This window comes from Scyliorhinus canicula, chromosome 4 (assembly GCF_902713615.1).
Source record: "Scyliorhinus canicula chromosome 4, sScyCan1.1, whole genome shotgun sequence".
NCBI lineage: Eukaryota > Metazoa > Chordata > Chondrichthyes > Carcharhiniformes > Scyliorhinidae > Scyliorhinus > Scyliorhinus canicula.
In genome coordinates, this window is record NC_052149.1 from 8,635,939 (window position 1) to 8,662,492 (window position 26,554).

At 49.7% G+C, this 26,554-nt stretch overlaps 1 protein-coding gene across 8 annotated transcripts in view; it reads left to right on the forward strand.

Annotated features, from left to right (window-relative positions):
• Positions 1 to 17,982, forward strand: part of ttll7 (tubulin tyrosine ligase-like family, member 7) — a 302,308-nt gene extending 284,326 nt beyond the window's left edge. For all 8 annotated transcript variants that reach the window (XM_038793673.1, XM_038793671.1, XM_038793677.1 and 5 more), the window contains 2 exons: positions 7,005 to 7,178; positions 17,614 to 17,982. In XM_038793673.1, the coding sequence (XP_038649601.1) occupies positions 7,005 to 7,178; positions 17,614 to 17,734 (295 nt within the window). In that variant the 3' untranslated portion in view covers positions 17,735 to 17,982. The remainder of the gene's footprint in view (positions 1 to 7,004; positions 7,179 to 17,613) is intronic.
• The last annotated feature ends 8,572 nt before the right edge of the window (positions 17,983 to 26,554 follow it).

Sequence of the window (26,554 nt, forward strand, 5' to 3'; positions counted from 1 at the left end):
GGCCAGATGGTGAGCGGTGAATGTAATGCGACATGAATCCAAGATCCTGGTTGAGGCCGTACTCATTGTGCGGAACTTGGCTATAAGTTTCTGCTTGGCGATTCTGCGTTGTCGTGCGACCTGAAGGCCGCCTTGGAGAACGCTTACCCGAGGCTGAATGCCCTTGACAGCTGACGTGTTCTCCGACTGGAAGGGAACATTCCTGCCTGCCGATTGTCGCGCGATGCCCGTTCATACAAACCTGTTGGACTTTAACCTGGTGTTGTAAAACACTTTAGGAACAATGTGAAGGCATTTGAGAGAATGCAGAAAAGATTCATGAGAATGGATCCAGGGATGCAAAGCTTCAATTGCGGTGATAGATTGGAGAAGTTGGGGAATGTTTTCCTTGCTGAAGAGAAAACTGAGAGGAGATTTGGTTTTACTAAAACTCATGAGGGGTCTGGACAGAGTAGTTAGAGAAAAACTGTTCCCATGAGAGGAAGGATCCAAAACGAGAGGTCACAGATTTAGGGTAATTGGCAAAAGAAGTAAGAGAAACGTGAGGAAACCCTTTTCACACAGCAAATGGTTGGGATCGGGAATGCGCTGCCTGGGAGTGTGGTGGAGGCAGGTTCATTCGACGGATTCAAAAGGGAATTAATAATAATCTTTATTAGATAATGATAATCTTTATTATTGTCACAAGTAGGCTTACATTAACACTGCAATGAAGTGAGTGTGAAAATCCCTGAAGCGCCACATTGCAGCAACTGATCGGGTACATGGAGGGAGAATTCACAATGTCCAATTCACCCATCAAGCACATCTTTCGGGACTTGTGGGAGGAAACCGGAGCACCCGGAGGAAACCCACACAAACACGGGGAGAACGTGCAGACTCTGCACAGAGGGTGACCCAAGCCGGGAATCGAACCTGGGACCCTGGCACTGTAAAGCAGTATCGTTATCTGAAGAGGAAGCATATGCAGGGCTACAGGAGAAGGCAGGGGAGTGGCACTCGGTAAATTGTTCTTACCGAGAGCCAGCACAGATACTGCACGGTAACCATTCTGTGATTCAATTTTCAATTAGACTTCAGCCTCCTTGAACAGCCTCAGTTCCTGCTTGAAAGCGTACAGCCCAACTCCAGTTAACCTCCGCCTGCAGACTATTGCCCTGCCCCTATCCCATTTTGAACTGGGATGGACCGGGCACAAGGAAGCAGCCACTATGAGCCATGTCGCTGACATCGCCAAGTTTGAAAAAGACAAGTTCCGTAGCAAGACATAGCAGCAAACAGAACCTTCATCTTGACACAGAGCACTTTACACCCAAGATCATGTTACCCTGCCCGCTTTTAAAACTCAAAGATCATTAAAGTAAATCCATTAATTGAAGGCTTGGGAGCAGAGACCTAAAACCTCAGATTAATTTCATCTGCCCTCAGATGTTTAAATTTATAATTACCGGCACTTTAAAGAATCATGCTGTCAGTGTGTGTGTGTGTGTTTACCTACATATAGACGTCCCCTGCAGCAAGAGGCAGTTTTATCTGACGGATTTTGAGATCGGAGTGTGGGAAGTGCTCGTTGCTCCTCCCGATACATCTGAAATGAGTTACTTAGTTTTTTTTTGTTGTAAACAGATATGGGCATTAAGATGAAGGGCATTTTGAGGCAGTTTAAATTGTAAGAAAATGGTCCAAAGCATTTCCTTTTAAAGCAAAACTAATTTTATCCCAGCGCTTCCCCGCAATCCCAGAGTGTGTAAAAATAAACATTGAGAAGATTACACGAGCGTTCGGTTGTTCCAATTTATTTGCTTTCACTTGAAGTCTGAGTGAAACACTAAATAGAATTCAACAATCGTGGAACATTGTTGGCACACGGTAATCGTGGAACATGATGGCAGCACGGTAGCATGGTGGTTAGCATAAATGCTTCACAGCTCCAGGGTCCCAGGTTCGATTCCCGGCTGGGTCACTGTCTGTGTGGAGTCTGCACATCCTCCCCGTGTGCGTGGGTTTCCTCCGGGTGCTCCGGTTTCCTCCCACAGTCCAAAGATGTGCGGGTTAGGTGGATTGGCCATGCTAAATTGCCCGTAGTGTCCGAAAAAGTAAGGTTAAGGGGGGGTTGTTGGGTTACGGGTATAGGGTGGATACGTGGGTTTGAGTAGGGTGATCATTGCTCGGCACAGCATCGAGGGCCGAAGGGCCTGTTCTGTGCTGTACTGTTCTATTACAACGCAGAAGGAGACCCTTTGGCCCCTCATGTCTGTACTAGCTCTTTGAAAAAGCTACCCAATTAGCCCTTTAACATAGCAAAACATGGTTCACTCCACAGTGTTCGTGAGTGAAAATTTGACAGTGAGCCAAAGGGGGAGAGTAGGTGACCAAAAACTTGGATAGAGAGGTTGGGTTGAAAAGGTAGAACATTGAGCGTCAGCAACTGGAGGCCAATATGATGGATTAAAATCAGAGACGAAAATGAAGTGCGGCAAGGCTGGAGGATGTTGGACAGATAAAGCAACACCGATAGCTAAAACCTCACGTCGACACGTGTAAAGTAATGAACGTTCGTGGGAAGACCAAATGCTTACTCCCCAGAATTGTGGTTGATAATGACTAACAATCAGGCTGGAAGGGTCGCAGTAGACTCAACCTCTCCAGATGAGGGAAGGGTGACTGAACTGAAATAGTAGAAGACGGATCAAAGACGGAGTGAAAATCAAACTGTGAAGTGTTCTTGGTCAGCCCACGCCTCCAGACCCGTGTCCAGTTCTGGTCACTTAGAGCCGAACAACACCGCCAAGCAGCGTAAGGCAGAAGCATGAGGTTGATCCTTAACGTCTGACCTACAAGGGAACACCAGAGAGAATTGGGATTTTTTAGTTTGGAACGAAGAGGTGGGATTTGAGCTATTTGGAAATTGGGTGGAAGGGAGGGGAGTTAAACCAAGTGATTGTTGCTCCCACTCTGATTCCATCTTGCAATGCGTTTTTCATACCGAGCAGTGCAGACACCTGCCTGAGTAAGGTGGAGGGCCTTCAGAGCACAGGTGGGAGATTAGGATCAATTCTGCGTCCTGTGTGTCGTTCCATCACCAGCCCCCCCCCCCCCCCCCCCCCCCCACCCTCGGCACAGCAACACACCAAGAAGGAAGCCTCATAGAAATGTTCCTCATGGGTTTCATAAAGAACAGTCCTCTTCATTGCAAACTGAAAAAAGGACAGGGCGGCATGGTGGCACAATGGTTAGCACTGTTGCTTCACCGCTCCAGGGTCCCAGGTTCGATTCCTGGCTTTGGTCACTGTCTGTCCGGAGTCTGCAAGTTCTCCCTGTGTCGGTAGGGGTTTCCTCCGGGTGCTCCGGTTTCCTCTCACAAGATCCGAAAAATGTGCTGTTAGGTGAAGTGGATATTTTGAATTCTTCCTCTGTGTCCCCGAACAGGCGCCGGAGTGTGGCGTCTAGAGGATTTTCACAGTAACTTCATTGCAGTGTCAATGTAAGCCTACTTGTGACAATAATAAAGATTATTGTATATACAGGGTGCAGAATCCTTCTCTGGATACCAGATCTCACACCATGTCAACGCAGCACTCAAAAACGTGTGACCTTCATTTGCCATTCCGCTTATTCAGTTTTCCGCTCATCTGGGGCAATTCCTCAGCTGGTCTGGCTACAGGAGGGCTGTGGTTAACGGGGTAGAATAGAGAAACAGCCAAATCCTCAAGTCAACATGGTTGCCTTTGAGTGCAAAGCGCACCCCTTGTTTTCATGTGCAGCCTGGCTATAAGGACCCAAAATAAAACTTGAAATCTTCAATATCCTAACAGAAAAAATATTGCCCTCCCTTTATTGAGTTGGATATCACCCAGTTCCAGTGTTAATTCTGCCTCTATTGTGTTTAACGTTACTCTTAAAGAAAGCCCAGCATGGATGATTTTATCCCTTAAAAGATATGGGTTTGACAACACACTGTGCCACATTAGTAACAAACACACTAATGTGTACTTACCTTCTTTTGCCTGCTATGTTAATGAGTCTTAATGCCTTATTTTAAAATAGCTACATTTATTGCAAACCCATTAACGTGTTTGTTGCTATTAACACACGGTACAATTTCACCCCTTTACCAGCTGTGTTCCACCATAAAACAGAGATTCAATCAACATGGAGCTCAGTGGTGCTCATCATAATTCAATAACCCCTCAAGCACATTTCAGATTTGATCTCAGATTATTCTGTTCGGAATTATTAACTTTGGAAAGTCCGCCCGGTTGACTTGTATGCTGCAGATGGGGTTCTGAGGGAGAGGTTTCTCATTTTAGAATGTTGCCAGGGGCTAGAAATGTGTAGCCACAAGGAGAGATTGGATAGGTTAAGGTTATTTTCCTCGGATCAAAGAAGGCTGAGGGGGGTGACTTGATTGAGGTGTGCAAAATTATGAAGGGAAGAGATAGAGTGGACTGGTTCAAATTGTTTCTCCTGGTGGAGAATTCTAGAACTAGGGGACATGGATTCAAGATAAGTGGCAGAAGGTGTGGAGGATGCATGAGGAGGAACATTTTTACACAGAGGATAGTGGGCATCTGGAATTTGATGCCTGAGTTGGAGGTGGAGGCAGAGACCCTAAACTCTTTTAAAAAAACCTAGTGCTCTAAATTACAGGGCTGTGGACTGGGTGCAGGAAGGTGGGATTAGATATGGGAACCTGGGTGTCCTTGGGCTGGCAAGGACTAGATGGGCCAAATTACCACCTTCTGTGCTGTAACTGTCCTACGGTTCTATGGTTTACGAAGCGGCCAATTTCGCATCTCAGAATGCCAAGGCACCAGAACAAACAGACGAGCACCGGTGGACAGGGGAAAGCAGCCTCTGCCATACATTGGATTGAATTGGATTTGTTTATTGTCACATGTACCGAGGTACAGTAAAAAGTATTGTTCTGTGTACAGTGCAGACAGATCGTTACATACATGAGAAAAAAACATAGGGCAATCATAAATACGCAATGTACGTACATAGACACAGGCATTGGATGAAGCATACAGGAGTGTAGTACTACTCAGTAGAGAAGATGTGTGGAGAGATCAGTCCAGTCCATAAGAGGGTCATTCAGGAGTCTGGTAACAGCGGGGAAGAAGCTGTTTTTGAATCTGTTAGTGCGTGTCCTCAGACTTTTGTACCTCCTGCCCGATGGAAGAGGTTGGAAGAGTGAATAAGCCGGGTGGGAGGGGTCTTTGATTCTCCTGCCCGCTTTCCCAAGGCAGTGGGAAGAATAGATAAAGTCAATAGAGGGGAGGCGGGTTTGTGTGATGGAATGGGCTGTGTTCACGAATCTCTGTAGTTTCTTACGGTCTGCAGCACCTTGGGTATCGCACCACCTCCATCCTCCACCTGGCCAAAACATCTGCCTGCAGAAAGCAAAGGCAGCAAATAAAATCTCAATACAATTGGGTAAAAATGTTCCCTGAGCCTCCTTCACTTGAAGCTGCTCTGAGAGACCACTCTGGCCCTGATGACAGTCGACTCATAGCGCCGGATTTACAAACCCTGGCCACAGAATCACAGAATGGTTCCAGCACAGGAAGAGCCACGCCTCCTTCCTGTAAAACCTGGAATTTTGACTTCTCTTCAAGGGCTTAGCCATTTCCCCTCTTGAAAATTCTGACTGAATCTGCCCCCACCACCATTTCAGGCAGAGCAGCACACTCCACATGGCATGGATCTGTGGGCTCCTACACGTAGATGAGTTAGCTCGGTGGGGCAAGAATGCAGTTGTTTTTTGCTTGTCGAATGTTGGGGCAGCACGGTAGCACAGTGGCTAGCACAGTTGCTTCACAGCTCCAGGGTCCCAGGTTCGATTCCCGGCTTGGGTCACTGTCTGTGCGGAGTCTGTACATTCTCCCCGTGTCTGCGTGGGTTTCCTCCGGGTGCTCCGGTTTCCTCTCACAGTCTAAAAATGTGCAGTTTAGGTGGATTGGCTATGATAAAGTGTCAAAAAAAAAAGGTTACTAGGTTACGGGTGCAGGCACGGGCTTAAGTGGGGTGCTCTTTCCAAGGGCCGGTGCAGACTCGATGGGCCGAATGGCCTCCGTCTGCACTGTAAATTCTATGATCTATGAGCCAGGGTGGGGAGGAAGATTGAGAGGCAGCAATCGTATGGCCTCCCCGTGCTCGTAATTCTTGAGTTCCTGTCGGTGGGGGGAGAGTTGAGTAGAATGAGCACGTTAACATTGGAAATCCGTACTCACAGGAACACTGTGACAAATGGTGCAAATCTTGTTCTGACGCGAAATACAAACTCCTCATTTCTTTGCTGATTTTGATGATTATGAATCATAATACTGTAATCTTATCCGTGTGAACGTAAACTCGAAACGCAGTGAGGGAAATGTGACAAGCGTACAATTTCATCAGACTCCCCCCCCCCCCATCCCCTGGGAGTACTGGCAAGAGCATTATAATGAAATAAGATGGTCTACTTATGAAGTGAATGCTTTTAATTGGTTTGGGAATGACACAGAAATCCATTTCTGCACATGCTTCAATAAAAAAAAGGAGCTTAGAGAAAAGGAACATCTTAGTTTTCCCCCAGATGCAGAATCAGGATTAACTTCATTTTAGACTTTTGTGCCTTCCGTTTGCTGGAATGACATCGTAAGCGCTCAGTGCAATGAGTGCAGACCTGGATTATTCCATCAGATTTCAACAGCTAAAAGTGACATGTTATTCCTCGTAGCTGTCATTGCCCGGGGCTGTGCTGCTCCCCACCAACCCCTTGCCCCCCCCACCACTCTGCCCCCCCCTCCCCCCCACACACAAACACACACCCCCCACCATTGTGGCCGGTCTTTAGGTCTCAGATACGTGGCCTGCATGTGATGGGGCTCAGTAAGGTTTGACACAGGATTTGTTCTGAAGCCGGTTATAAATTAAGGTAAGCTCAGGGCCCGTTTCGGCCTTCCGCCCCGGATCTGGCAGGGAATACTAATAGGTGATGTCTGCTTCTGTGGCAACAGGAACTCCTGGGAAACCATGTTCAACCGAAGTGCAGAGAGATCCACCTCTCAGGAGTTGCAGTGCTGTCAGAGGCTGGTGCAGCTTTGCAAAGACTGCCTGCTCGTGGTTTACAGATACGCGGCTGACTCGAAGGGGTCCTTCTCTGGCTTCAGCCACGAATGGGAAGACAACAGGTGAGATGCAATTATCTTTACTCCTCCTTATAGCTGACTGTAGAGCTAACAATTATACTCAAAGACGAGAGTCTAGTACAATCAAGGCTTTATTGCTGTGCGATGCTATTCCTCCATCTGCAACTGTAGACTAAGGTCTGAGTGACTCACACGCATATTTATACACAAGCTCCCTGAGGGCGGAGCTAGCCAGCAGGGGCTTACCGGAGGAACCTGTATTACAGGTACAGGCATACATCTCCCTTCTGCAAGTACACATAACTACAGTGGTTATATCACCACACTGACACTGTATGATCCTGAGACACCAAGATGGATCACTATTAGACAAGGCAGCACCAATAGTAGATGGGAAAATAAGCTAAATCAGCCAGTGTTGATCGAGTGTGCCAAGTTCACAATTGGCACGCTGTCTTTGATATTTATGCAGGATACCATAAGTCAAATAAATGGGTGACCCAATTGTAACGGATAGATGCTCGGCAAAATAAGGTTAATGTGGATCTGGAGAATAGTACCACCCATGGTATGATGTATAGAGTCACACGATAATAGGCCCAGAGACAACAGTCCAGAGAGAACACTCTGGAAGCAGTCTACCTACGTGGAAGCAGCACCATGCATGACAGCAACCTGGGACCTGTACATGAAATGAAAAAAAATATGAAATGAAAAGAAAATCGCTTATTGTCACAAGTAGACTTCAAATGAAGTTACTGTGAAAAGCCCCTAGTCGCCACCTTCCGGTGCCTGGTATGGGAATTGAACTGTGATGCTGGCCTGCCTTGGTCTGCTTTCAAAGCCAACGATTTAGCCCCGTGCTAAACCAGCCCCTTAAAGACATTGTTAAAGACTAACAATGGATGGTTCATGTTTAACTATAGGAGTCTCAAGGTCTCCTAATTGAGGCATCGAAAGAACCCATATTACGCAGGATCTGGGCCCAGAAGGAGGGGAGGCAAGCCTTCTCGGTTCATGGTTAATTTACGGAATTAGGCCAAGGCCTGTGAGTTGAAATGTCATTGGATACATTGCCTGCCACAATTAAATGACCAAGAAATGGGTGGAACATTGGTTGGTGACATGGGCAAATGTAAAGAACTGCACACAGGAATAAAAATGGGAGATTTTTATTTAAGAAAAGGAAGACTTGCATCTTTCAGCATTTCAGAATCTCTCAAAAGCACCTGATGACCAAATATATCCTTTTGAAGAGGATTGCTTATATTCCAAAGGTGACAACTCTTCAACAAGCAATCTATTAACCTGGTCAATTACAATTAACATTGTAAGAAGCAAACATTTGCTCACTGCAAACTCCCACAGACAGCAATGAGCTAAACAGCCGGATCATTTGTTGAGAATTTTGGTTGAGGTACAATATTAGCCAGGACAGCAGGAGAACATGCGTGTTAACACCTATGAATGAAGGCATTGTACTACATGTGAAGTTGAAAGGATATTTGTATCTTTGGTGCTGGACATAGCCAATTATGATTCCAGTGTCCAGTTCCAGTCCCTAAAACACATAAGGGGCATTCAAGCCCATGAGCCAATACAGGCGTCAACAATATCATTGATCCCTAATGTCAGAGGAACCTTTCCCAAATTGAATAGAGGCAAGTAGGGACGGCACGGCGGCACAGTGGTTAGCACTGATGCCTCACAGTTGCCTCATAGTGCCGGGTCCCGGGTACAATTCTGGCTTCGGTGACTGTCTGTGTGGAGTTTTTCCCCGTGTCTGCGTAGGTTTCCTCCGGGTGCTCCAGTTTCCTCCCACAGTCCAATGTTTGGTGGATTGACCATGCTAAATTGCCCCTTCGTTTCAAAAATGGCTCGGTGGGATTACTGGGTTACGGGGATAGGGTGGAGGCATGGGTTTAAGTAGGGCGCTCTTTCCAAGGGCCGGTGCAGACTCGATAGGCCGAATGCCCACCTTCTTCACTGTAAATTCTATGATTCTATGATCCTACAAACAGATGTGTACAAACAAACAAACAAACATAGTAAAGGGTCTGTGAGGTGCTTCACAGGAATGATTTTCATACAGCACTTGACACTGAATCACATGAGGAGATAATTGCTGGAGTCCAGGCTTCCTGATTTATTAGTCCAATATCATGGGCTGGATTCTCCGTTTTGAAGACTAAGACCCCCCCCGCCACCATGAAAACGGTGGTCATTTACGCCAGGAAAACTGGTGTAAAGCGGTCGCAGATTCCTTGTTTTGCTGGGGGCTAGCAGGGAGGCAGTGCGGAGCTTGCAGTTCCAGCTGCCGATACGGCCCCCAGCACTTCCGGTTCCGAGGCCGCGCATGCGCAGGGCGGTGGCCTGCAGCAGCCGCGCCATGCTCCATGGCGGACTCAGCCTGCAGACCTGCCTGGGATGCCAAAGTAATGCCCCCCATCGGCCACTCGGGCTCCCCGTGCCCACAACCCCGAATGAAGCCCCCCCCCCCCCCACCCCGCCCGCGGATCGGCCCTCCCCTGACCGTGGCGGCCCCGGACTGAGTCCGCAGCTGCCATGCGCCGTTCCCGAACGGCTGGGGCCATAAGAGTCCCACTCCGCCGGGAACTTGGCTGGTTGGGGACGGAGCATCGCGGGGCAATGTCCTGAGGCGGTGGATAATCGGCGCGGCATAGTCCGAGAGTACACCACTTTTCAGGAGCGGAGAATTCAAAAGCCGCCGCCACTCCCGATTTTGCCGCCAAAACGGGTTCTCTGCTCCGTCGCCGAAAGCGATTTTGGCGTCGGGGAGTGGAGAATCCAGCCCCCTATCTTTACACCTTTTCCACACTATAATCACTTCCCTGTGTTTTCCACAATGTTGGAGCTGCCTTGACGAACGCACATCAGCAATATTTCAGGAATTTACCTTTTCATTGGTTTTTGACCTCACTGCCTCCTAATCAGGTAGTCCAAGCAGAATGCATCATTTCTGGATCTCCACCATTCCTGAAACTGCCTATTAATTCCTCTAAGTTCTGCAGATAATTCACACAGGACCTTTAACCCCCTCAGGACATCCCAAAGTGCCGCCCGCCCGCCCCCCCCCCAGGTTAATAGATTGCTTGTTGAAGAGTTGTCACCTTTGGAATGTAAGCAAGGGCCAAATTTTGCGCTCCGCTGCTGATGGGTGCGTGGCCTGCTTGCTGCCTACCCGCCTGGCCTGGACATATCTCTCACTTTTCAGGGGCCAGTGGAGACTGCGGGTTACTATCCTGTCCTTGTCTTATTGTGGCCCTCAAGTGACTGATAAATGGCCTTATCCTTTAGGCAAGGGGGGAGATGGGTACCTGGGTAACCTCCTTTGGTGGGTCTATTGTGCCATATGGAGACATCCTCCCCAGGTCGTATGCCCATTTAACCTCCCACCCACCCACCCCCAGATGAGGGTGGAGGTCTCACCTTTATCCAGTTAATGCCCCACTGAACATTAAGCGGCGGTATCGGCAGGAATGCGTTCCCCACTCATTTGTGGTCCACATAATCTGGGTCCCTGAGATCTTTTAGGGCCCCTTCCACTTAATGCCTCCTCTGGAAGGCTGTGCAGCACTCCCATAGCACTGCGCTCAGATTCTGAGCACATGGTAGCATTGTGGATAGCACAATTGCTTCACAGCTCCAGGGTCCCAGGTTCGATTCCCGGCTTGGGTCACTATCTGTGCGGAGTCTGCACATCCTCCCAGTGTGTACGTGGGTTTCTTCCGGGTGCTCCGGTTTCCTCCCACAGTCCAAAGATGTGCAGGTTAGGTGGATTGGCCACGATATATTGCCCTTAGTGTCCAAAATTGCCCGTAGTGTTGGGTGGGGTTACTGGGTTATGGGGATAGGGTGGAGGTGTTGACCTTGGGTAGGGTGCTCTTTCCAAGAGCCGGTGCAGACTCGCTGGGCTGAATGGCCTGCTTCTGCACTGTAAATTCTATGATAATCTCCAGTTTGAGACTGGAATCAATAATCCCAAATCTCAAGTAAGGGTGTTGACCGAAGAGTCAGGGCCGATACGGAAGATGCATATTTTGCTGAAATAAATTATCTGCATTTTGCATCTATATCACTTCCTTTAGCTGCAGTTAATGAACAGATCCTGGAATGAAATGTCATCCCTTCCCTGTTTTCTCTTGTTGATTGGCCGCAAAGACATTTTTCACAAATCTTTTCATACAACAGGCCACTTGTTAGCTGCTTTTCCAAATTAATGATGTCGCTTTTTTACAAACCAGCAGGATGTGCAGTGGGAAGCATTCCTGCCCAGCTGATTTCTAAACGTTTAGCACAAACGTAGCTGCAAATTAGAGAGATGGCAATTATTTATTTCCCTGGTGGTTGGCAGGTGAAAAGGCTGCACCCATTCTCCCAATTACTCCTTGTCAAAACACAGGGGTAATCCAGACTCCCTGCTCACCTCTGTGTCTGTCCCAGGGAAAGCAAGATCCAGGTTGCTGATAATGATGACAATCGTGGTGTCGTTGTCAACTCCAGCGATCAGCTTGGTCTGCGTGGCTCAGTAAAGAAAAACCTTTTGTTTCGCAGATGGAAACAAAAATGTTGTTTTTCAAATCACAGATTTAAAGTGATTTGCAAAAGAAGCAAATGTGATGTGAGAAAAAACTGCTTCACACATTGAATGGTTATAATAATAATCTTTATTAGTGTCACACGTAGGCTTACGTTAACACTGCAATGAAGTTACTGTCGCCACATTCCGGTGCCTGTTTGGGTACACAGAGGGAGAATTTAGAATGCCTAATTCGCCTAACAGCATGTCTTTCGGGACTTGTGGGAGGAAACCGGAGCACCCGAAGGAAACCCACGCAGGCACGGGGAGAACGTGCAGGCTCCGTACAGACAGTGGCCCAGCGGGGAATCGAACCTGGGACCCTGGCGCTGTGAAGCAACAGTGCTAACCAGTGCGCTACCTTGCGGTTGGGGTGTGGAATGCGTCGCCTGGAGGTGTGGTGGAGCCAGGTTCAGTCAAGGCATTCAAGAGGGCATTTGATGATTCCTTGAACAGAAACAATGTGCAGGGGTACGGGGAAAGGGCGGAGGAATGGCACCAAGCCAGCAGGCAGAATCTCCTCAAAATTTACCAGAGTGTCAGGCTCTGGCTGAAAATCGGGTGTTCCTCTCCAGAAACACGGCCAGGTGTTCAGTGTCAGATTTTCTGGCACGTGGGGCGTGATCCAATGGTCACGCTCCATCCAAAAAGCAGCTCAACGCGGCGCAGCCTGGTTGATAAAAGCCGGGAGACCCCATTCCCGGGATCTATCCAAAGTGATCTCGTACGATGTTGCGATGTAAATCCCGCCCATTGTGGGCGGGGTCACCATTTGCAAATCTGCATATTAGTCTCACTCTATTATGCACATTCCTGAGGTCATTAACTCAAACTGAGATCACGCTGGCACAAATTCTGCTTTTGGACGCTTTGGCGGCCTTAATGTACTTTGCGCCCGCGGTAATCGGGGGGCGCGAGATGGTGCTGTCATGCTCATTAGAGAATCAGTGCAGAAACAATGGGCCGAATGGCCTCCTTCTGCGTCGTAGCAATTCTCTGATTCTGCAGCATTTTTCACCACCTCGGGGTGTTCCGAACTGCTTTACACCTGATGTAGTGCTTTTGAAGTGTGTTGACTATTGCAACATAGCAAAACGCAGCACTGAAACTGTACACAGCAAGCTCCCGTAAACTGCAACGTGGCAATAATGAGATAATCTGCTTTGCTGGCCTTGTCTGAGGGATAAATATTGGCCAGAACACCTCAGGCCCTCTCTAATCTTAGCGGTCGGAAGATCTGAGTGGGCAGGTGTGGCTTTGGTTTAATGTCATATTCAATTGCTGGCAGTGTGGCACTCCATCCGGAGGGAGTGTCATCCTGGATTATATGCCCAGGTCCCCGCAGTGGGACTCTGCGCCCGTGACCTCATTGAGAGCTCTCCACTTGGAGCCAGGGCTGGCACCAAGAGCTGGCAACGCGCTCGGATAACACGAGCAGGAGGACGACACGAGCGTGGCGTGCGATGCATTCGCTGTCAGCCGAGGAAATCTCCCTCCTTCTGACTGCTCCCAAAGGGTGCTCCGCACACGAGGTAAAAATGCTGATTCTCTGGTATTCAAAGCAGTGAATGGACAATTGTATTGAAGCCGGGACCTTATTTAAAACATTACATCAGTGATTATACTTCAGCAGTACTTCATGGACTATAAAGTGCTCCTGGGACGGCCGCAAATGGCGGAGAGATTAACATCAGAGCTGTTCAAGTGGCGAGAATTATGGATGTGCCGCTATCTCAGAGGGGCGTGGGGTTGGAGGGGATTACACAGATAGGAAGGGCCGGGGCCATGGATGCATTTGAAAACAAGAATGAGGATTTTAAAGCTGAGTCATTGCTTGGCCAGCAGCTAATGGGAGTCAGCAACCACAGGGGTGATGTGTGAATGGGACTTGGTTCCATTAAGCGCACAAGCAGCAGAATTTTGAATGGCCTCTTGCCTCAAGGGGAGTAGAAGGCAAACAACCAGTCAGGAATGTGTTAGAATAGGGTTATGGGCCAGGGGTTAGAGAACCAAAGTGTATCATGGAGCTCATCTGACCCATAACGTTCAATAGATTTTGGTTATGGGGAGCACAAGAGCCCACTCTACAAGTGTGATGCAACAGAGATCTAAAGTACTTTTAAAAAAACAATGCTTATCCTATGAATCCAGTTGACATTTTATAAACACACAGTAAACATCTTAGCAACTGTCAACTCAAATACTCCCCCCAAAGAATACAGCACTCTATAAGTAACCCTTAATCTTTCCTAGCAACCTTCTTAAAGGTACTCTCACATGACACTAGTCAACATTTTGGGTCGCAAAGGTTATTGAGGAGGATTTAACACCACTTTAGGGTTAAGGTCACTCCATCTCGGAGACAACTTGAGTTGTCTCATTCTCCCCCTTCCTACCCTCCAGCCGTCATCCGTCAATGATGAGACGCACCATGAGCTAGCCCGGAATCCTCTTTAACAAAGACATCAGCTTTAAATTCTCTACTGAGAGCAGTTATCACTTTTAAATTAGCAAGCGATCTGAAGATATTCTTTACCTGCAGAGAGATCAAAATTACACCTTGTTTGGCTGGATGCAGCTCCAACTCTGAAAATGAAACTAAACACACACTATAGCTGCCAGCTCAAAACGAAAGGAAAGCAGACAGCCCAGCTCATCCCACACTCTGACATCGCTGCAGCTATTTGATAAACACCCATTTCTTAAAGGTACATCCACTACAGCTATTTGATAAAGACCTATTTCTTAAAGGTACTCTCACATGACAATAGTCAACATTTTGGGTCGCAAAGGTTATTGAGGAGGATTTAACTCCACTTTAGGGTTAAGGTCACTCCATCTCGGAGGCAACTTGAGTTGTCTCATTCTCCCCCTTGCCCCTTCCTACCCTCAAGCCGTCGTCCGTCAATGATGAGACGCACCGTGAGCTAGGCCGGAATTCACCAGCCGTTCGCTGGCAGCGGGATTCTCTGGTCCCCTCGCCAGCGCCCCTTCGCCCAAAGGTTTCCCAGCGGAGTGGGGTGGCTTTAATGGGAAAGGGAGCAGAGAATCCCGCCGTCAACAAACGACGTGCCATCTCCCACCGCCAAGAAACACGTGGCTGAGAGGCCGGAGAATCCCGGCCCAAATTATACAGCACACCCAATTCCTTCAGCCTCCAGAGGCCCATGGATCGAGATTGAAGATTAAATCCCAAACATGCCTGAAAAATGAATGGAGCTATCCCAGCACCTAAGCAACAGCTTCCTACCTGGAACGGCAGTAACCTTGTAGATAAAACAAGTCCCGTGCATCAATTCTCCATGGAAATTGGAACATTTTAAAATGCTTGTTTTAAAAAATGGTTCAGAACATAACGCTCCCCCCTGAGGGCATTAATTCCCGTTTAATTGTTGGAGCCACGCCTTTGTGTAAAAAGCGCACTGGGAAGGCAGGAGCAGTCTGAAATAGACGAGTTCTTTCTGGCGACATTCCTTGATTTGGAATTTGACCCAAGTGCCCGACCTTTGACCTATCACCACACCAATCAAACAGCTGGCAGGGAAAGCTAAATTTACTTTCAACATTGAAAATCAACAAGGAGGGGTGATTGAGGTCTCCAATATAGTCCGGCCTTGACCACCGGCATTCCCCTCGGCCATTTTTGTGACAATCGATGGCTGAAGCCAGTTTTGAGAAAATATGTTTGGTGGCGTTTGCTGTTCATTTTTTCACAGATTCTGGATCCAGCAAAGTCAGGCCTTGAGGTCCGCAAGATCAGGGGAGCTGCAGAGCCAGGATTTTGATCAGGAGCCCAGAAGCTAGTCTGGGGTTACAGGGTTCAGTGAGCCAGGAGGGAACAGTTGCCTTCGCTGTTTCGAGAATGAGTCGTTTTCAAAATGGAAGCCCCTGACTCCTATCAACGAATTCTGGGAAGCTGACAGGCCGACAATCTAAATACTCGCTGTCATACATAAATGGGCCTCTCACTTACCTGTCACATTCATGGGAGTGTTTCATGCCGAATGTAACATGACATTCTAGATGATTTGGATGTTCAGCCCTGTCTCAATTGCTGGTGTTCCTGCCTCTGAGTCAGAATGTTGAGGGCATAGGGCCCATCCAGGAATTTGAGCGCAAAATTCAAACTGCTTCCAGTGCCAATACTAGATGCAATCCCGTCCCGCGAGTTGCTGACCAATCAGAGGCAGGCTGCCCTCCATTCAGGCAGCACTCTAACCTATCACTATTTCTCGATGTAACATTTTTCAATGCACTCTGGTCAGCATGGTAGCACAGTGACCATAAGACCATAAGACATAGGACCAGAATTAGGCTAATCGGCCTATTGAGTCTGCTCCGCCATTCAATCATGGCTGATATTTTCTCATCCTCATTCCCCTGCCTTCTCCAGATAACCCCTGATCCCCTTATTAATCAAGAAAGATTAATCAGTGGTTAGCACAATTGCTTCACAGCACCAGGGTCCCAGGTTCGATTCCCGGCTTGGGTCACTACCTGTGCGGAGTCTGCACGTTCTCCCCATGTCTGCGTGGGTTTCCTCCGGGTGCTCCGGTTTCCTCCCACAGTTCAAAGACGTGGGGATATGGTGGATTGGTAATGCTAAATTGCCCTTAGTGTCCAAAAAGGTTGGGTGGGGTTACTGGGTTATTGGGGTTAGGGTGGAGGCTTGGGTAGGGTGCTCTTTCCAAGAGCCAATGCAGACTCGATGGGCCGAATGGCCTCCTTCTGCGCTATAAATTCCATGATTCTACGATTATTCTTTTGTCTACTGTGTATGTGCTGTGTACGTTCCCTTGGCCGCAGAAAGATACTTTTCACTGTACTTCGGTACACGTGACAATAAATATCAATCAGTCAATCACCTTTAGTCTGGTAACAGCTGCTGCCAATGCATTCACGGGGTGGGGGGGTGGGGGGGGGGGGGGGTTAGGGACTCTGACCATAGGCGGTGTAGGTGGGGTGGATATCACTGAGAGGCTACCACTGCCTGGGGTTGGGGAAGGGGGTCGGAAGAAAGGGCAGGGGAGTGATTCTCAGCATTTTCTTATTCGGCTAATGGCATGGCCATTCTCCTACCCACTGCTATTTGACTGCAAGCGGCAGCAGAATGAGGCCCTTAAGTGGACATCTATTGCCCAGTTATGGGCCTCAATTGGTGGGAAGGCCGCCCACAAGCCTTCTCACCCCATGTTTAATTGAAAATCAAAATGAAAATGAAAATCGCTTATTGTCACAAGTAGGCTTCAAATGAAGTTACTGTGAAAAGCCCCTAGTCACCACATTCCGGCGCCTGTTCGGGGAGGCTGGCACGGGAATTGAACCGTGCTGCTGGGCTGCCTTGGTCTGCTTTAAAAGCCAGCAATTTAGCCCAGTGTGCTAAACCAGCCCTTATTGAGGCAGAGGCAGGAAGGCGATGAAATTCTCTCTGCACCCCCCTGCCCGATTAATTTCGCCCCCTCCCCTCATGAGAGGGTATTAAATTCCACCAAAAGGAGGGGTAAAAGTGTGGGACGCCCTCCCTCAAAAGGCAGGAGATGTTACGTTAATTAATCGTTTTAAATCTGAGTTTGATTTTAACTACGCCAGGTGGTCTGGCGTCAAGGTACGTGGATGTGGTTGGGATATAGAGATCACACGATCTTACCGAATAGCGCAACAGCTCTGAGGGGCTGAATGGCCTGGTCCTCTTCCGATGTGGCAACGTAGCACAAACGCCTGGGAGAATTTCAGGCAAGTTGTATTCATGTGGGGAAAAGATGGTGATTGCAGAGAATCAGAAGGAGACCTTCACAAACGGGATGGTGCAAGGGGCTATGACTGATGCACAAATATATTATTGCCGGGCGACTGACTCTCATCTCTGCCTCTCCCCAGGTACTTGCCTCCCCCAGGATACCAGCTGACCATGAAGACACTACCAACCGGCTTCAGCCGCAGTTCCACAGGGATGCCACGCTCCCGCAGCCTGTACGCCAGGAGGCTCAACCAGTACTGAGCTGCCCAGGAGGAGTATTTTTAAACTTTCATCGCTTTGTAAATACCGGCAGGGCCGCTATGACAAGCAAGCATCTCAACCCACCTCAGACCAGGAAAGGGAACTGGGCCAGTTTACTCTCTGGTCCACACGCACCGACATTGGGTGGATTTTACAGTGTTTGGCAGGGTGAGGGAGGTAGAGCATTCCTCGGGTGGAAGTGGGGCGGGGGGGGGGACGTAGGAGTGGCCAATTAGAACCACAAAGAACAATACAGCACAGGAACAGGCCCTTCGGCCCTCCAAGCCTGTACCGACCATGATACCACCCTTGACCAAAACCCTCAGCACTTCCTTGTGCCGTATCCCTCTATACCCATCCTATCCATGTGTTTGTCAAGATGCCTTTTGAACGCCGTTAATGTATCTACTTCCACAACCTCCCCTGGCAACGCGTTCCAGGCACTCACCACCCTCTGCGTAAAAATCCTGCCTCACACATCTCCTCTAAACTTTGCCCCACGGACCTCAAACCTATGCCCCCCTGGTGACTGACCCCTCCACCCTGGGAAAGAGTGCCTGCCCAATTAGCGGGGCAAAGTGGTCTCCCTGAACAATCAGCTGTCTAGACCAAGGCGTCAGGTGGGGGAGGGGGGTCATGTTATGAGCAGGGTGTCGGTCACGGCTACCAATTTAAAGGCTGCACGCCCGCTCAATCTCTCTTTATTTCTCACGGAAGGCTCAAAGCTGTGAATGAAGGAATTCAGGTACCGCCAGCAGAAGCTGCTGCTCTATGTGGCTGTGATCCCATTGCCAGATCTTCTGTCCCGCCCTTGTACCTCCTTGTCAGACCTGGCAGAAAGGACCCCCAAACCTTCCCCGGCCCCGACACCCAAAAATTGGAGTGGGCAATGAGTGGGTGCAGACGATTGGCTCTTTAACAAGCTCAGTTCCATGGAGTCCCTACAGTGCAGAAGGAGGGTGTTTGGCCCATCGGATTGGTAGCGACTCTATGAAAGAGCACCCCACCCACCCGCCCCCCCAACCCTCCAACCCAGTAACCCCAACTAACCGTGGGGCAGTTTATCATGGCCAATCCACCCAAGCTGCATATCTTTGGACTGTGGGAGGAAACCGGAGCACCCGGAGGAAACCCAGGCAGTCACGGGGAGAAAGTGCAGACTCCGCACGGACAGTCATCGGAGGCTGGAATCGAAGCCAGGTCCCTGGCGCGGTGAAGCAACAGTGCTAACCGCTATGCCACCGTTCCACCTGCTCATCGGTTATTACGAAGTGGTGATTGCGACCCTACAGTAATATTGGGGGCTGGTGTGATGATGTCGGATTGCTGACCTTTTTTTAAAAAAAAGTATTTATTCAAAGTTTTCAGTAAGTTTACAAAACCCTCCAAAAAGGAAAATAATACAAAGAAAGGAGGGCAACATGCCAATAGAACAGAACAACGTAACCCTCTAAACGATAAACAGTTTAGCAAATTAACACTAAATTCAAAACAGGATAGAGCATGCGCCCTTTACAAAAAGGCACATTAATCTAGTGCATAAAGAGAATATACATCAGCAATCCACTAGACGTTACCCCACGCGCCTCAATCCTCCCACCCCCTCCCATCGGGGCACTCACCCCCCCCCCCCCCCCCCCCCCCCCCCCATGGGTCGCTGCTGCTGCTGAAGTGTTAATTTTCCCCGCGAGTCAGCAGACGGGATTGTGCCCCCGCTCAACAGCGGCAGCTCTGTACCCTTGGCAAAGTTATTTACACACATATGTAGGCATCCGTTCGTGGTGTTGTCCCTTGCTTCTTCCGGACGGATTTCGCTGACGTTGTCGTCCCGTGCGCACTTCCGCTTCTGCGGCCCTCCCGTCATCCCCATTTTCTCTGTTCCTGTGGATGCCAAGTTTGTTAACGTTTCCCTGCCTCCCCCCTCCCCCTCCCTGGCTCTCCTCTAGTGTTCCCTGTCTCTCCCCTCTGCCCCCCCCCCCTCCCCACTTCTGCCCTCCCCCCCACTCCCCCAGCCCTGTGGTTCGTCTTTCCTTCCTCTTAGATTTAGCTGTCCCTCCCTCCCTTTCCCGGTCGATCTCTCCCTCTCATGCTTTGGCTAATTTCCCGTTCTTGGCTACCTGGCTGCTCTTCTGCTTGTTTGTTGGCCACGAACAGGTCCCGGAACAATTGGGTGAACGGCTCCCACGTTCTGTGGAAGCCGTCGTCTGAAGGGATTGCTGACCTGATGTTCATTATGGTCTTTATACGTACGTGGGGGTGGGGGACGGCTAGCCTGCGTTTCAGCTGTAAAATCCAGCCCATTGTTGTGAATCGATTAGAGAGGAAGCCCACGTTTACTTTTAGCTCAGTGTCTCATCATTCTACAACTCCAAATGTTTACAGGACATTATGGTGGGTTGGGTGGGGGCGGGAATGGGGGTCAGCGGAGGGTGGTGGGGGAAGGGGGGGGTGGTGGGAAAGATGTGTTTTTTCTTCTGTTTAGAAAGAAGAGCTATTGAGAGACAGTTCTTTAAATTTGTGCTGCTAATTATTTTATTTGCTTAACTTATTCCACTGGTGCTCCACTCTGTCGGTGAGGATTACATTTCCGTCAATGCTGGAGGTGATTGGCGAGAGGTGAACAGGTCTGACCTTATAGTTTGTCTGGTTGGAGCTGACAGAAAATGCGGCCAGTGACCTCTTCGGGAGCCTGTCGCTCTTGATTCGGTTATTTCACAAACGCAGGTGAATGCAGCCAGGTATCAGAATTCTGACCATTGCCGTCTTCAGGTGAATTAAATTGCCCTGTCATTCCATGGTGTCTTTTCACACCGTCCTCCCGAACGGCGCTGACCCATGCCGGGGAGGGGGGGGGGGGGGTGGGGGGGGGGGGAATGTTCCAGTGTCGCGACGCAATGCCCTTTTCCCAGTGTGAAGCTAAATCAGTTGCAGCTGGCAATCTGACCCACCCGGCTCCCTGGCCCAATCCAGCCTTCTCAGTCAGCTGCGCATTTGCGAAGATGTAAATATCGGGCGGGATTCTCTAAGTGCCGACGCCGGAATAAAAACCGGAATGTTTTACTCCGGCGTCAGCGCCCGTTCCCAGACCCCTATTCACCCCCTCCTCCGTGGGGCGAGCAGGGGCGTCACACGATTGGGGGGGGGGGGGCCTCAGCTCGGTGTTAGAGACCCGGCGCCGCGTTAAAGACGCAGTTGGGCTGATGCCAACTAGCGCATGCTCGGTGCCTGTCCTCCCCCAGGCCGCCCCGCATAAAAATGGTTGGAATACCCCTCCCTCCCCCTCCCCCCCCCCCCCCCCCCCCCCCACCCCCCTGGCTGCTCCCGGCCCTTGAAGCCCCAGGTCCCGCCAGCCCGAGAGCAGGTTATAATGGCGCCGGCGGGACTGTCATTTTTTTCACCGGCCCACTTAGGCCGGAGAATCGCCGCTCGCCGTTTGTAGCGATTCTCCGAGCAGCCCGGCGCCATTCGCACGGCGCTGGTTTCGGCGGGGTGGGAGAATCGCGTGTGGGCGTCGGGGCGGCGTGGCGCGATTCGCGCGCCGCCCCGGTGATTCCCCCACCTGGTGGGGGGGGGGGGGGGGGGAGGAGAATCCCGCCCATCATTTCGCTATCAGGATGACACAATGAATGAATGGGAAGGTTTCTCCGCAAAATGGTCACAGAGGACAGTCCCTCTGCCTGTGGAAGAGTAGAATGATCGTTGATAATCGTGCATAGCGAAGGCCACAAGTTCTTCCGTCAGTGTCTGTCACTCCTTGACGGACCAGACATTTTTTGTCCCTTCCATCGCAGTGATATGATACAGCACAGAAGGGGTAACCCGGCCCTTCACGTCTGTGCCAGCTCTTTGCAAGTGCTATCCAAAGATTCTCACTCTCCTGCCCCCCTCCCCATAGACCAACCACATGGATGAAACGCGAAATAGATACTGTGGTGCGATTTGAACCCACGTCCACAGAACATTAACCCGGAACTCTGGATCACTCGCCCCACGATATTGCCACGACAACACCACCTCGCTCCTTCAGCAAGTTGTCTTAATGTCCATCAGGGAAGGAAATCTGCCACCCTTAACCGCCCTGACCTGTACGTGACGCCAGACCCACAGCAATGTGGCCAATTCTTAAAGGCCTTCTGAATCGGCTCAGCAAGCCACTCAGTTTAATCAAGAAAAATTCTCGTACTTTGGGAAGACGTTCCCCGCACAGGTGACGGCCTAGCAAGGAGGCAGCTCACCACCACCTCCACAAGGGAAATGAGGGATGGGCAATAAATGGTGGCCGAGCAAGCATCGCCCACAACCCTCGAATGCATTGAAATAAAACACTGTTTGTGCTGGTGAGGTACTTATCTTTTCTTGTGTGGAGAGAGTGCCCCCCGTGTCACTGGAACAGACATTGAAAGGCAAAGTGAAGCTCACTCGCGATTGCTCGGCCATTCCTCAGTAAATGAATCAGATATTTGTGGTTTCAAGGTTAGTCAACCTTGCATTTTACAGCTGTAAAAACTGACAGCTTGTCACTACTTATGACTGTTTCCCTCTCGGAGAATCTAAGGGCCTGTCTGAGCAAAAATATCTGAACTGATTTCTCCTGAAGGGGCAGCCGCCACGGCCTCATGTTGTCTTCACGGTACACAAGCCTCCGGCGTTTTTCTCTGACTGGGCGACACGAATCCTGCCGTGCGCGCGGTCGCCGTAGCCCTGCGGTGGGCGACCTGCGGGCCCGGGGGATCCACAAGCGGCCCACCTGGCTCCTGAGTGCGGCCCACGAGACATCGCGTTGACCGTTGCCCAGGCGCAGGGCCGCCACATTCCGCTGGTTTTTTGTCCGTGTAGGGTTTTCCTCACTGACGTGACAAGCGGTTGGCATGTAAAGCGAGGGCAAGTGAAGTGTGGTGAGCGCCGCTTGCTCTCAGCACTGACTGTCAGAGCCGTGCCCTCCCTCTGCATTCACGGTGTAAATATTTATTTTGCTTTTACCATTTGAAGTTGATGATCGTTCAATTAATATATGAATAATTAAGCATTTTCTATAACTCGTTATGAAATATTCAGCGTGTATTAAATATATTCAATCTTACTCATGGGGGTCACAGTTAGTGAACAAGTCCGTTTCAATCTTGCGGCCCATTGAGGTGAAAGAGGCCCACTCACCAGCCTGGGTTGCCCATCACTGCTGCAGCTTTTCCATGTAATGTCCAAACTTATATTCCGCAGGATGTATTCCTGTTACCAGCAAGAACTACCCAGAATGTTTAAAAAAGAGGCAAGATTCATAGGTTTTTCTTCTCGGACCTGTGGATGTCAGGACAGAAAGAAAGGAAGACTTGCATTTATATAGCAACTTTCGTGACATCAGAACATCCCAAAGTGCTTCATATCGAAGAGAGTAATGTTACACTGTAGGAAACAAGCAGCTAATTTGCACGGAGCAAGTTCCTGCTAACAGCATTGGCAATTCATCTCTTTTTAGGGATGTTGGTTGAAGAAGAAAAGAAAGATTTACATTTATAAAAAGTCTTTTCGCAACCACCGGCAACCTCAAAGTGCTTTCCAGTCGAGAAAGTGCTTTTTGAAGCGTAGTCACTGTTGTAATGTAGGAAAGTCCAGTCAGCCAGCATGCATCCAACAGGCCCCCAACAGCAATACATTAATGAAGAGTGTTTGATTTCTAACACCAATAAATGGTGGAAAAGCTCCGCAGGTCTGGCAGCATCTGTAGAGAGTGAAGCAGAGTTAATGTTTCAGGTCAATGGACCTTTCATCAGAAATGTTTTTGGTAATGTTAATTGAGGGGTAAATCCTTGGGCGGCACAGTGTTGCTTCACAGCGCCAGGGACCTGGATTTCATTCCCGGCTTGGGTCACTGTCTGCGCCGAGTCTGCACGTTCTCCCCGTGTCTGCATGGGTTTCCTCCGGGGGCTCCAGTTTCCTCCCACAAGTCCCGAAAGAATTGCTTTGTTAGGTGAATTGGACATTCTGAATTCTCCCTCTGTGTACCCGAACAGGCAACGGAATGTGGCGACGAGGCGATTTTTCCCAGTCACTTCATTGCAGTGTTCATGTGAGCTGACAGTAATAAAGATTATTGTTATTAGGGGTAACTCCTGCTCTCTTTCGGAAGAAGGTCACACATTCTCGCCCACCCACATTGGGGCCTTGGTTGAATGTGCATCTGAAAAACAGCACCCCCAGAGGGTGCAGCACCCCCTCAGTACGGCACTGGAATGACAGCCTTGAGTTTTGTTGACTGAGGGATAAATATTGTCCAGGGGTTCCAGAGAAGGAGATAATCCATCAGAATTGTTCCTGCCTGGGGTCCGCCATAACAGTCAATGTGAGGACGTGTCTTTGAAGTTTAAGTTTCATGACACAGCTACAAGTTATGTTGTCCCTGTCATAATGTATTTGTCTCTTAATAGTGTTTTTTGCGGTGATAATTTGCCTTTGCTTTGGTTGACTGACCCTGTCTCTTTTCTAAAATTGTTTCACGGAATGTTAGCGCTACATTTGTTGCCCATCCCTAATTGTCCTTGACAAGGTGGTGGTGAACTGCCTTCTTGAATCACTATAGTCCCCGTGATGGCGGTGCACCCACAGCGCTGTTAGGGAGGAAGTTTCAGGATTTTGACTGGGTGACAGTGAAGGAACGGGCGATACATTTCCAAGTCAGATCGGTGAGTGGCTTGGAGGGGAACCTGCAAGTGGTGGAGTTCCCTTGCGTCTGCTCCCCTTGCCCCTCTGGGTGGTAGAGGTTATGGGCTCAGAAGGCGCCTTGATGAGTTGCTGCTACCTTGATACACACACGGCTGCTATCGTGCCTGAGTCATGCAGGGAATGAACAAACAAACATAGAGTGCGCAATTCTCCCATCGGGAGACTAATTCCCGACGGCGGAATGAAAACCGGAGTGTTTCACTCCGGCGTCGGAGGCCACTCCCAGCCCCCTATTCTCCCACCCCCAGGGGACTAGGGGTGGCACCGCATCATTTACGCGCGCCGGCCCTTGCCGGCAGTAAAAGCGGCGCCGCGTAAATTACGTGGATGTCACCCGCGCATGCGCGGTGCCGTCCTCCCTGCGGCCGCCCCCCAAGAAGATGTTGGATGGATCTTGCGGGGCAGCTGAGGAAAGGAGGTCCTCCTTCAGAGACGGTGGGCACGTTACAAACGGCGAGCAGCAATTCTCCCAGCGGCCAGCTGTGAATCTCGCTAACCACTGTACTAACGTGCCGCCCCCATCTCTCAGACGCTGCCGCGAGCAAACCAGGGAGAAAGATTGTTGCGGCGGCAATCCAAAGTACAAAAAACCTTTCAGCGGCTTTTTATTTGTCTTAAAAATGTCGGGTGTTGCGGAAGAAAAAGATCTTGGCTTCACGGCTGATGTGAGGAAGCATTGCACCGAGGGTAGACACGTCAGTCCGGTGTGAGGGAGTGGAAGGGACAAGATTATGTCATGAAATGCCCAGGAATACCTCGAGCCAGAGTTGGCAACCCTCCATGCATGGTGTGTGCCGAGTGCCCTTCCTCTCCCTCTCTCTCTCTCTCTCTCTGCACTGCCATACCGCTCCCTGCCAGCAGGTGTCACATTTTACCTTCGGAGTGGCTGCTTGCGGAGCTACCACGCACCCCCTCCCTCCCCCGCAGCCCTGATTCCCACAGAGCAAACAGATTATTAGGAATCAATTTTGGTTTATTTGGTGTAATGCCAGACAAGTGCTGTGTTGAATAATACGCAACAAACGATCCAGTCTTTTTTTCTTCTCCGGAGATGGGATGGGGTAGGCACAATACGGACGCTTAACTGGTGGCCGAGGCTGTGATCTGTAACCACTGCCTTTGCTAAAGGTATCCAGCTTCTCCCGGTTCCTCCTGTTTTGAAATTTTAAAGATAGCCTTGCCTCCCTCTACAATCACTAATAAAGGAGCGCAGGCGTCTCCTAATAATTAAAACTGCACTTTTAACTGTCTGGTGCCAGTGACATGTATTCATAGAATCCCTACAGTGCAGAACGAGGCCATTCGGCCCCTCGAGTCGCCACCAACCCTTTGCAAGGCCACCCTACCCAGGCCCCACAGCCCTAGCCTCATACCTTAACCCCACCTAACCTTTTGGGCATTAAGGGGCAATTTAGCGTGGCCAATCCACCTGACCTGCACATCTTTGGACTGTGGGAGGAAACCGGAGCACCCGGAGGAAACCCCCGCAAGACACGGGGAGAACGTGCAGACTCCGTGCAGTCACCCGAGGTCAGAATGGAACCGGGATCGCTGGCGTTGTGAGGCAACAGTGCTAACCACTGATCTGTTAATAATATTCTGATGATGATTTTATTCTGCCACGTATAATGTAGCAAACAGGACATTTTTGGCTTTAAATGAAGCTCCGTAAACCCCGAAGACGTGAATTATGCTCCGTTTTAGTGAAATGATCCAGCATAAATAACTGATTCCCTGTGGCCCTGAGTTCATACATTTCTACGCTCCCAGCTCACCCTGACTGACATCAGCAGCTCTGGGTTTTTTCCCCTTGATTATCCACCTCCAGACCGGGGGGGGGGGGGGGGGGATAAATATCTGGGTTGGAAAGCCTTCTTACGTTTCCCTGGAGACATTGAGCAGTCAGGAAACTATTAAAGCTGTTAAAACACTAAACCGCCACTCTGAAATTACTTTTCGGGTTAAAAGCTATTTCGATTACCAAAGTGGCTGGGGGGGGGGGGGGGGGGGGGGGGGGGGCGGTGGGCACTGCGGGGAAGATGGTTTGGGTGTGTGTGGGGGTGAGGGGTGGTGGTGCTATGGGGTGAAGCAATGTCGACCCCT